This window comes from Colius striatus, chromosome Z (assembly GCF_028858725.1).
Source record: "Colius striatus isolate bColStr4 chromosome Z, bColStr4.1.hap1, whole genome shotgun sequence".
Lineage (NCBI taxonomy): Eukaryota > Metazoa > Chordata > Aves > Coliiformes > Coliidae > Colius > Colius striatus.
In genome coordinates, this window is record NC_084790.1 from 38,761,010 (window position 1) to 38,771,623 (window position 10,614).

Sequence of the window (10,614 nt, forward strand, 5' to 3'; positions counted from 1 at the left end):
GCCAGGAGGGCACATTGCTGGCTCATGGTTAGTTTATTACCAACCACGACTCCCAGCTCCCTCTCTGCAGAGCTGCTCTCCAGCAGGTCAACCCCCAGCCTGTATTGGTGCATGGGGTTGCTCCTTCCCACACGCAGGACTCTGCACTTGTCTTTGTTGAACCTCATGAGATTCCTCTCTGCCCAACTCTCAAGCCAGTCAAGATCCTGCTGAATGGCAGCACAGCCTTCTGGGGAATCAGCCAGTCCTCCCAGTTTGGTGTCATCAGCCAACTTACTGAGGGTACACTCTGTCCCCTCATCCAGGTCACTGATGAAAATGTTGACCAAGATTAGCCCCAGAACCCATCCCTTTGGAACCCCACTGGCCACAGGCTTCCAACTCAATTCTATGCCGTTGATCAACACCCTCTGGGCTCTGTCATTCAGCCAGCTCTCAATCCAGACTATTATCCACTAATCTAGCCAGCCCGTTATGCCCTCATTTCATCCCAGTATGCCTTCGTATTCCTCCAGTAAGCTCTGATTCAGGTTGCTCAAGCAGGATTTCCCCTCGGTGAAGCCATGTTGATTCCCTCTGATAGCCATCTTTTCCTTCGTATGTTTAGTGACAACATTCAGGATGAGCCGTTCCATCACTTTTCCAGGGATGAAGGTGAGGCTGACCGGCCTGTAGTTTCCTGGGTTATCCTTCCTGCCCTTTTTGAAGGCTGGAGTGACATTGGTCTTTCTCTAGTCCTCAGGCATCTTGCCTGTCCTCCATGTATACTTTGCTGTTATTTATTTACAGACCATTATGTTACATAGCTCCTTATAGGTCCTTAAGGTGTACTAAAGAGTGATTCTACAATTAGATTTACATATTCTATTTGGTCATAAACAAAAGCTGTTTGGAAAAACTGCTAGGAATTAAACAGAAACAACAGATGCAGCTAGCAATGTAAAAATTTAGAAACTTTCAATTTGTGCCCTAATGGGCATCCAATTAAAAGGGCAGATTTAAAAGGGCATGCAACTAAAAAGGGCATGCAATTGTTTTTTAATTAAATGTAAAAATCATAGGCAGGTATTCATTATATTCATTTTTTTCATTTATTCATTAATGCATAACTTTACATGCATTAGAAGACAAAACTGTCAGACATGACTCCTTCATTATAGATATATTAATATCCACATAAAAATTATATATAGTTACGAAATCTTTACTTGAGAAACTTTTTTTTCCACATTTATTCAATTCCAGTAACATATTCACATATTTAAATATGAGTTTTTGGTTTATGTAAACAGACACATTTTCAAAGAGTTTGTTTAAACGAAACCCTACATAACACACATCCAGCAAATACAATAGCTTTCCACTTACAAGGTTCTGTAAATAATACTTCATGCACAGAAGGAATACACTTTCTCAACTTAAATGCAAAATGTAACATTAAATCCAAAAGGTAAAGTATAATTACCCTTCATTTCCAAACAGGTGTTTAGCAGTTTGAGACAATTATTCCCACTTGAATTGAGATACCTAACCTCGAGCCGCTTACCCTAAGACTTCGGTCACACTGTAGCCTCACAGGCGGCATCTGCATCAGTGCCTTCACAGTGCCAGGGAACCTCCCCAGACACTGGCACCTGAGCAGCTTTACTTCGGGCTTACAGAAGGGTCCTCAGCATGGCTGTGGTCAGCCAGTATTCTCCCAGTTTGTTGAAAGCCACCTTTTTCACAACAGCAAAGGCACCACGGAACAGTCCTGGTACACGCATAAAATATCTATAGGGTTAAGAGTGATCAACAAGGACTTTCAAATTGCTCTCAAGTGAGCTGAATTATGTCAATAACCTCTTTTGCCTCACATTGTGATGAGAACTTGAACATACACAGATTTGTATCTTAGCTAACTACAATAAGTCCCTAAAGTTAGTATAAGCTAGGGTATAAGTGCCTAAAGTTAAGATGATGTATAGGCATCAATTTCTGTTTTCTACTGAAAGGAAATATAAATTTATATACGTATATAAATGCTTCCTTCTGTTTCTATTCAAGAATACATACCAACATGGATGGATACTACAACTCACAATTCAAAATCCCAAAGCAATAATAATTCTAACAAAAAAATACTTTCAAAATTTTCAAACTCAGAGTACAGTTTAAATAAATGGCAATTCTTCTTACTTACACTCTCAGAAAATTCTGCACTAAATTCCTAAAAATTTCAAAACTGAACTCCTGCTTTGCCAAATAATAACCAGTTGTTGGAAAAGAATGTTTGCCAGACAAATGGAAAATATCTAAAGATAAATTGCAATTTGAACAACAAAAAAACTACCTAAAACAAACATTGTGCAAAGAACTTCCTCCTCAATGAGGGGACAACTAGATGCAACACCAGGAAGCAACAACTCTATCAGTAAGTAAGGAAAAACAATGAAGCCAGTAATAAAAATTAAAGACAGAAAATGGTGTGTTACTTCACACAGCAGTTTATAAGAGGGTGTTAAACACTTTAATAAACAGTGTAAAACATATTGCACTTTTCAAAATTCTGTAGAAAGGTTATGAAGCCTGCAAAAAAACCCATACAGTCTGACTAGTAAGACAGAAGCTGCAACATGTGTTTTCCCTAAAAGTGGAGGTAAGTGTATACTTGTTCAGAGTGTTTTCTGTTTCAGTTCATGTGTTCTGCACTCCAGCATTACAACGGACACTCCCTCATTTTAGTGAGCGTATCATGTGTGAGGCAAGCAACAGCAAGGAAGTTACATATATACATACAGTAGGCAGTAATGTTAAAAACTGCAAAACATAAAAAAGTCATCAGGTATTTTAACAAGAAGTCATGATCATTTTAATCAAGCCCTTTTTTACTTACAGTGATAAGCCTATCTATTTTGTCTGCGTTACTGCACAACTGACCTCAGAAAACACTCCACTTAATCATAGCTAATAATTACTAATATTAAAAACTTTCATTATATTTTGAGAACACTGGTATTGGTCATTCACTCTGAAAGAGGAAAAGACTATGTGGAATTGCTAATTATACCTGGCATACAAGTTGTATTCAAGAAAAATACCAAACCATTATTTTCAGCCTACAAGGAATAGCATTTTCCAGTCATTTTCCCTACACTTACTTAATTACAAAATCCAACCGTGTAAGGCTTTGTCATGATTCTGTGTGAAGCTACTTGTGGTAAGGGGGAAGAGGCTGTAAAGATGGCTCCTGTAAGAAGTTCCTCAAAACTTTCCCCAGATCTGGCTAAGACCCACTTCTGGAGCTGAGCCAATTGGGCACCTCCATGATCACTTCTTAAGAAGCAGCTGGAAGAGGAGCATTCCTTCAGTTCCTTCTTGTTCTGTTCTTCCTTCTTTTCTGGCCAGTGGTTGTGCAAGGAGCTGGAGACCATGCAGACTGCAAGGTCAGTGAGGGAAGAGTGGAGGAGATGTGCTGCATCAGAGACCCCCCTGCATCCTGTGGAGAGGACTGGTAAATCAGAGAGTTGTTTACACTTTGTAAAAGACTCCTCATTAGGGGTAGTGACTATGCCCAGAGGAGGCCATGTCCCATGTGAGGGACCCTGTATCAGCAGAAGCTGCAGCCGCTGGGAAGAACCCACACCAGAGAAGTTTGTTAAGGACTGTGTTCCAGGGGAGCAACCCCATATTGGAGCAGGGGAAGAATGCCAGGAGTCATCCTCATCTGAGAAGAGAGAAACAGCAGAGCCCATCTGTGAGATTGACCACATCCCCCATTCCCTGCCCCCACCCCGAGCCACTGAGGGAGGAGGAAGTAGATATCGATTATCGGGAGCCGTGAGCTGAAGGGAGGGAGATCTTAAAGTGCTGGTTGTATTTTTCTCATCACCCTGCTCTCTTTTTTATTTTTGTTCTGTTCTGTTTCTTGTAGGTAGTAGAATAAACTTTCCTACTCTCCTCTCTCAGTCGAGTACTGGAGTCTGTTTTGCCTGGAATCGCAATTGGCAGCGAGCCCTCCCTGCCCTTGTCTCAATCCACAACCTTGTTTATCTTTTTACTCCCATTTCACTGAGACCTCTGCCATCCTAATGAGGGTGGGAGTGGATGGAGGGGCAGTAAGCAAGAGATTGTCATGGTGCTTCATTGCTAGCTGAGCAAAACCACAACAGGTTTTTATATCACTCTTTTGGAAGAGTCAATATTCAGGATGTAATATACCAGCATCTTAACAGAATTTTAGAAGACAATTTTCTGGAAAACAAAAATAAAAGCTAAATTTGCAGACTCAGATTACCTACTGAATCAATCCTTTTAATTAAATCTCTTTTTTATAACTTTAAAAATACATATTTGCTTTAAATGAGGGCAGTTAGCAGACAGAGGATCAATGCTTATAATAGGACACAACTACAGAACGGTTGGGATTGGCATGAACCTCTAGAGATGACCTAGTCCAAGCATCCTGTTCAACGCGAGATCACCTGGGGCAGGTGATCATGTCTCCTCTCAGCCTACTCTCCTCCCAGCCAAACATCCCCAGCCCCCTCAGCTGCTCCTCGTCAGACTTGTTCTCCAGACCCTTCACCAGCTTTGTTGCCAGCCTCTGGACACACTCCAGCACCTCAATGTCCTTGTAGTGAGGGACCCAGAACTAAACACAGCACTCAAAGGGCTGCCTCATCAGTGTCATATGCAGAGGGAGTACAAGTTTTCTCAGTAAAGACCATGGGAAAGAAGAGACTGAGTATCTCCAGCCTCTCTACATCCTTTGTCACTAGACTCTGTGCCTCATTTTGCAGATGAGTTGCATTTTTTCCCAGTTTTCCTTTTGCTGCCAATCCACCAGAAGAAGCTCTTGTTGTCCTTCACATCCCTTGGCAGACTAAACTCCAGATGGGCTTTGGCTTTTCTAGTCCCATCCCTGTATACTCACGGGGTCTTTGTGGTCTTCCTGGGTCACATGATCCTGCTCCCACCTTTTGCATCTTTCCATTTTATGCTTGGATCTTGTCAGGAGCTTCTTGTACATCCACACAAGACTCCTATTGCCTTTTCTTTATCTCCTCATCAGGATGAACCATCCTTGAGCTTGGAGGAGATAACTTGAAAAACAGTGTAACCCGGCCCCTTGTTCTCTCTAACATACCCTTCTTCTCCCAAGCTACTCCATAATGTAACTCAGCCTATGCTGAAACGTGTCTGCCAAAGACAGCTGTTGAATCTTCTGGGAAACCCCTTTATTAACACTGAAACATCAGTTTTATTGCCTGAAAATTGAGAGGCAATTTCAGTACAATGATCTTTGCTCTTTGCCATGTTAGTTGCATCAAAATGAATTATCAAGATAATCTGAAAGTAATTTCATTACTTTACTGCTTTTGTAACTCACTAAAAATCCACTGTTTATCATAACATAAACCTAAAGACACGGATAAATTGAACAAATGCAAATGTTGTAAGAGCATGAAGAATGGCTTATTAACTTTACTTAAACAGGTTTTACTCTTCTGTATGATCTGCTAAATGTTTTTATTACACTGAAGTTACCACCACACTTAACACTCTTTCTACAGTAGTATGGCTTATATCACCTGACACTGACACCTTACAATGTCTAGTGACAAAGGCAGACTCAATAACAGATCATACAGCTAAGGAACCACAAATGAGACACACTGAAGTGATGCTGGCATATTAGCACCAGGTGAAAAAAAAGTCTCAACTGCTATAATATGGATTAAGTATCCCCTCACAGAAGTTTAGGGGGTTTTACTTAATTTGGAAATTAAGTAATTCTCAAAGATTAATTCATCCAGAAAACAACTTCATGACAATTGATCGATTTTCTAAAATGCTCATATCACTTTGACAAGTCCTTATTTAATTTGTCGCAGCAAAAGACCGAGTAAAACCTTGTTAGTCAGTCTAATTTATACATCAAACGACAAAGTGACATCATTTAACATCAGTCTCTACAAGCTTAGCCAAAATCTAATAATGTTCCAGCTGAAAACATCATCTTCCTAAATCAGTACCAGCTTTAGAGATGGAGATTCTTTTAGTGCAACATGAAATAATAGATCAACAAATATTACCAGAAGCAAGAGAGATATTAAATTCGTTTCATAAAATCGAAAAAATAAATACAAATCAGTAAGAATTTAAATCCAATAGTTGTCTATTTGCAAAAGAAAATGAAACATTTAGAGGGATCTTTTTTGCACAACTTCGGGGTACCTTGTGAAGAACTCTATCTCCACCTACTGGACCAGCCACAGAAATGTTCATCTTCTGAAAACAGCACGGTAGACTGCAAACCAACCTATATGAATTCACAGCTCAATTATATTGAATATTAGCCTGACGGAAGTATTTCTTCTCCTTGCTGTAGCTCCCTACACGTTTGATGACATTATACTTCACTGTTTAATCTTATCTAAACCCGTTCTTAAGCTTGTGTCCACTGCCAAAGACCACCTACCTATCAGTCAAAACATGGTAACTGCAAACTGCTGTGTTCAAAACATTGAGGCTGAAGTACACAAACTTTATCTGTTTTTATTATTCTGTATTTAAACCAGTGTATTGAAATTGAAAACCCATAGAGGGTTGCCACTTCAAAAGAATTCACCTGTGCCACTCCTGAGTTTGCCAACGGGCAAATAAAGCAGGTTGTACAAATTCTGATCGCCAAGAAGCACTGAGACTCACTTTACAAGAACATTAAATCAGATCTCACCCATCCAGAGAAACAGATTTGCTCCATATACAGAGACTAAGAAAACCGTGGTGGGGGTATAACACCATCACTGTCCCTCCTCACCAGAAAAATAAGATAACGAGCAAACAAAGCATAAAGATGGTAATTCCTATTCTAACTAAGTAACAGTGGATCCACTTAGAAAATTCACCTTTCATCATATTAATTTTGCCATGCACGTTACTTCAGTCTCTTTTCCTTAAGAGCTGAAGCTGAATTTATTATTTTCCATTCTTCCCTTTATTTAGCCTCTTGTTTTTTCCAAAATCTGTTTTCTTTCAGGATTTTCATCTGTCCACTATACAAGTAACAGCAACTATGTTACCATCTTAGTTACCACCCTCTAGTGCTCAGTCTTTGCTTTTTTTTCCTGAGTTTTTTAGTGGAAGAGATACCATCCTTTTACCTAAAAGCTACACAATTCAACTCTAATCTTTCTTTAACTTATTTTATGCTTTGACATTTCAGGAAATTACCTACATTCAATATTTAATTATTTACAAGAGTCTGCTTCTGTTGCATAAATATATACTCAAGAAACAGATCATGTAACTCAAACCCAATTACACCATCTATTTTCCAATCAAGAGGATATACATCCCTTTCTGCTTTCTAAGGTTCCCTGTAATGGTATGTCTGTCAACTGTCCCACACGTTTAAGTAATAAATGCCTCCCACTGTGAGTCCAGCCTCCCATCTATGTGATTTTTTTCTTAAGTAAAAGATTTGCCTAAAAGTTATGTAGCCTGACAGCACCATTTACTCTAATTGTCCAAAGTGTGCTAGAGTAATTGATGGAAACCTTAATTTCAAGTTAGAACTTAAGCTTCAGATATAAGGGTATTAACAGAAAGATGTGATCAGCCTCCCAAAAGTTGCACTTTAATTTCTTGTTACTTTTTCCTCGAATCTGTTATAAGTCATTCATTGTTTCTCAGTAGCTCCTATAAGCGCTTAAGATGATATTCACAAACAGAAAAATCCCATGTAGCTACTTATGGATAGGTTAAACTATTGTATTGTTTTCTAACTGACAGATAAACAAAAATTCAATCTCTAAGACCAACTTAAGATATTAAAAGCACAAAAAACTACCTGCCTCTCAAAGTAAACATGCATCAGTCTGCATCTCCTTGCTCTAAACGACTTATACAATGTACTATTTAGTGCTGTTCAAAAGCTTTATTGTATTTCTTATAATACACAAAAACAAATAACCAAAAAACCCCACCAGAATCCACAAAGATATACAACATTCAAAGAAAAATATGTGCAATGTAAAAGTGGAACAGAAAATAAGACAGAAATAAAAAATAATTGCTGTTTAATATACAGAAGTACAATAAATACTAGTGACTAGTCAACTTTGAAAGGTGTCAAAATTTTACTCAGGAATTAAAGAACTCAGGAAAACAAAAACATGAGTCATTGCCCCCCTGAACAGTGCCACCCTTTGAGTGAACAGTAAAAAGAGGAAATTATATTTAAGTATTTAAAAATAAGCCTTTTCTCCAAGACATTTGGCATTTATTCATTATTTTTAAATCAGATCAAACCACACACACTGTGTGTTTATTCCATATATAAACTTGCATGCTTCAAACTTCTAAGCTGTTTTCTCCTCCATATTGTCCAGGGAATCATGTTTTAGGATAAAATTTCTTAATACAAGAAATTTCACAGCACTGGAGTACATAATGACTTGTGGGACTTTTTCTACCAGTAAAATAACATTATCTCTGATTAATTAAATGGAGACGATTATACACGCCAAGTCAGGATACAAATTTAGATGTTAAGCTGTCTGAAAACTTTAAGGGGACTACTCTTTGAACCGTGTCTTCTCCCACTAGAAGAGATCTTAGCCAAATATAGTCTCTCTCTTTTCCAAAGCTTCCCTACTCCAGAAATACTCTGCTTGAAGAATAATAGGACAAAGAAACCAGCTTTGCAACATGCTTCAAAAATTGCCAGTGTCTGAAGACTCAGTACTGACATCAGAAGATGTTCAGAGCATCTACTTGTACCTGACTTTCCAAAAGCATTAGTCAGTCTAAAAGTGCACTAGCTTGCTTTGTGCTATTTGTCTGTGCTCTGGTACACAAGCAAGTCAGGTTACACTTGTAAAAGAAAAGACACATTTACAAGAGAGCAGAGAGCTAACAGAGTGACTAAAGCATTACTTACAGCTTTTTTCTCTGTACCTTGTTTACCCTTTCAACTTTCAGATCACATCAGTTTCTTATTTCCCATCTTCTACCAAGTTTTTGTTATGTGAACATGCAAAAAAGAAATAGCTGTCATTTCACAGCTGTCAAGACTACCAAAGGAATCAACTTATTTAGTACCAGACAGTAAAGACAGAGTTAAAGAAATTACTGCTTTTCAAATATGAAAAATGAAAATGCACTTGCTTGCAAATTACCTAGTGTTAAAGTATTAAAATATCATTTAGCACGTATTCAGACAATGAAAAAGAGTAAGATAACATTAGTACCTCCTATTTTCAGCCAAATTTGCACCTTCATCCTTCAGCTGCTTGCTTTTCTTTATACAGTCTTCTAAAAGAATTTCCTTTCTTCTCTTAGCTGCATTTACCCAGTTACCATCATCGTCATCAGCCAGATCCTTGTCATCTGCAGCATCTGCTTCAAACTGCTGAGAAGTAACTTTGGAAACTTTCTCACCAATCTTTCTCTTCCACCCAAAAGAAGCCATTTCTTTGGAGAACTAGAGAAAAATATATTTTTAGTAGTTAAGTTACAAGTGTGTAGAAGGAAAAAATATACCTCACTCATCTCCATTCTCAAACAGTAACATGTAACAGACGCACTATCTCACACCAATTCAGCCCATGGACGCCAGCAGAGATGTCAGTCTGGCAACAATAATTTTGGGTCCAGACAGAAGATTTTATTTTGCAGGGAGAAAAGGGTGGTAAAAAAAGAAATTTAAAAAAAAAAAAAAAAACAAAACAAAACATAGAGCTCTGATGTATCTGAAAGCTTTTAAAACTCTGAAGCCATCGCATCAGTCCATTGAGGTGACCAGCGCGCCGGTCTGCATGGGCACTACCCCCGGCAGGCCCCGCGCCGCACAGCCCTAAGTGCCTCGTGCAAGGCCACCCGTGGGGCAGGTTCCCGGCACGGCCGCTCCCCAGACACCAGGGCACTACCCGGACCGGCGTCTCCGGCGGTGCACGGCCCGCCGCTCGCCCAGGCGCGGCGCAAGGCCCTGCGCAACCGACGGCGAGGCGCCGGGAAGAACCTGGCAGGGTGAAGGAGACCCGAGGGGACGCTGCGGCCCTCGGCTTCGTCCCACCCCACCGCAGCCTCCCTGCCGGGCCGGCCTCCCCACCACCGCGGCCCCGCCGCGCCCCGAGCCCCGCTACCTGCCGCTCCCCTGCCAGCACGGCCGCTCCGGCTGGTGCCCCTTGAGCCGCGGGAAGCGGAAAGGCGCGAGGGAAGCGGAAGAGCGGCTGGGCACCGGCAGCGATAGCGAGGCCCGAGCCGCCGCCGCGCGGGGCACGCCGGGAGCTGTAATCCGCTGCCCAGAGGTCGGCGCCGCGGAGCCGGGCACAGGGGCAGTCCCCGCTCCCGTGAGAGCGGAGCGGGGAGGGCGCACCGCGCGGAACTACCCCTGAGCGCGGGGAGCAAGTGCCACCCAGGGACAGGGAAAGGGAGGCGGGAAGGGCACCCGCCACTCTACAAGACTGGCTGCACGCCTACGAGAAACGGCCAAGTCTGAAAATGATGGCTTATTTTTCTCAGTAAGAAAAATAAGGCGAGGGAGTTAAATATCGCTTACCAGTTAGAGCGGCAAATACCAAGACAAAAGACCTATCTGGGGCCCATTGGCAGACACGAGGAGTG

The 10,614-nt window shown here is 40.9% G+C and overlaps 1 protein-coding gene across 1 annotated transcript in view; it reads right to left on the reverse strand.

The window, feature by feature from the left end:
- The window catches only part of TTC33 (tetratricopeptide repeat domain 33), a 45,425-nt gene extending 35,225 nt beyond the window's left edge, over window positions 1-10,200 (reverse strand). Inside the window, exons 1-2 of the mRNA XM_062019179.1 lie at window positions 10,134-10,200; window positions 9,240-9,472 (exon numbers count right to left, since the gene is read on the reverse strand). Coding sequence (XP_061875163.1) covers window positions 9,240-9,460 — 221 coding nt within the window. The 5' untranslated portion in view covers window positions 9,461-9,472; window positions 10,134-10,200. The remainder of the gene's footprint in view (window positions 1-9,239; window positions 9,473-10,133) is intronic.
- Between the last annotated feature and the right edge of the window lie 414 nt (window positions 10,201-10,614).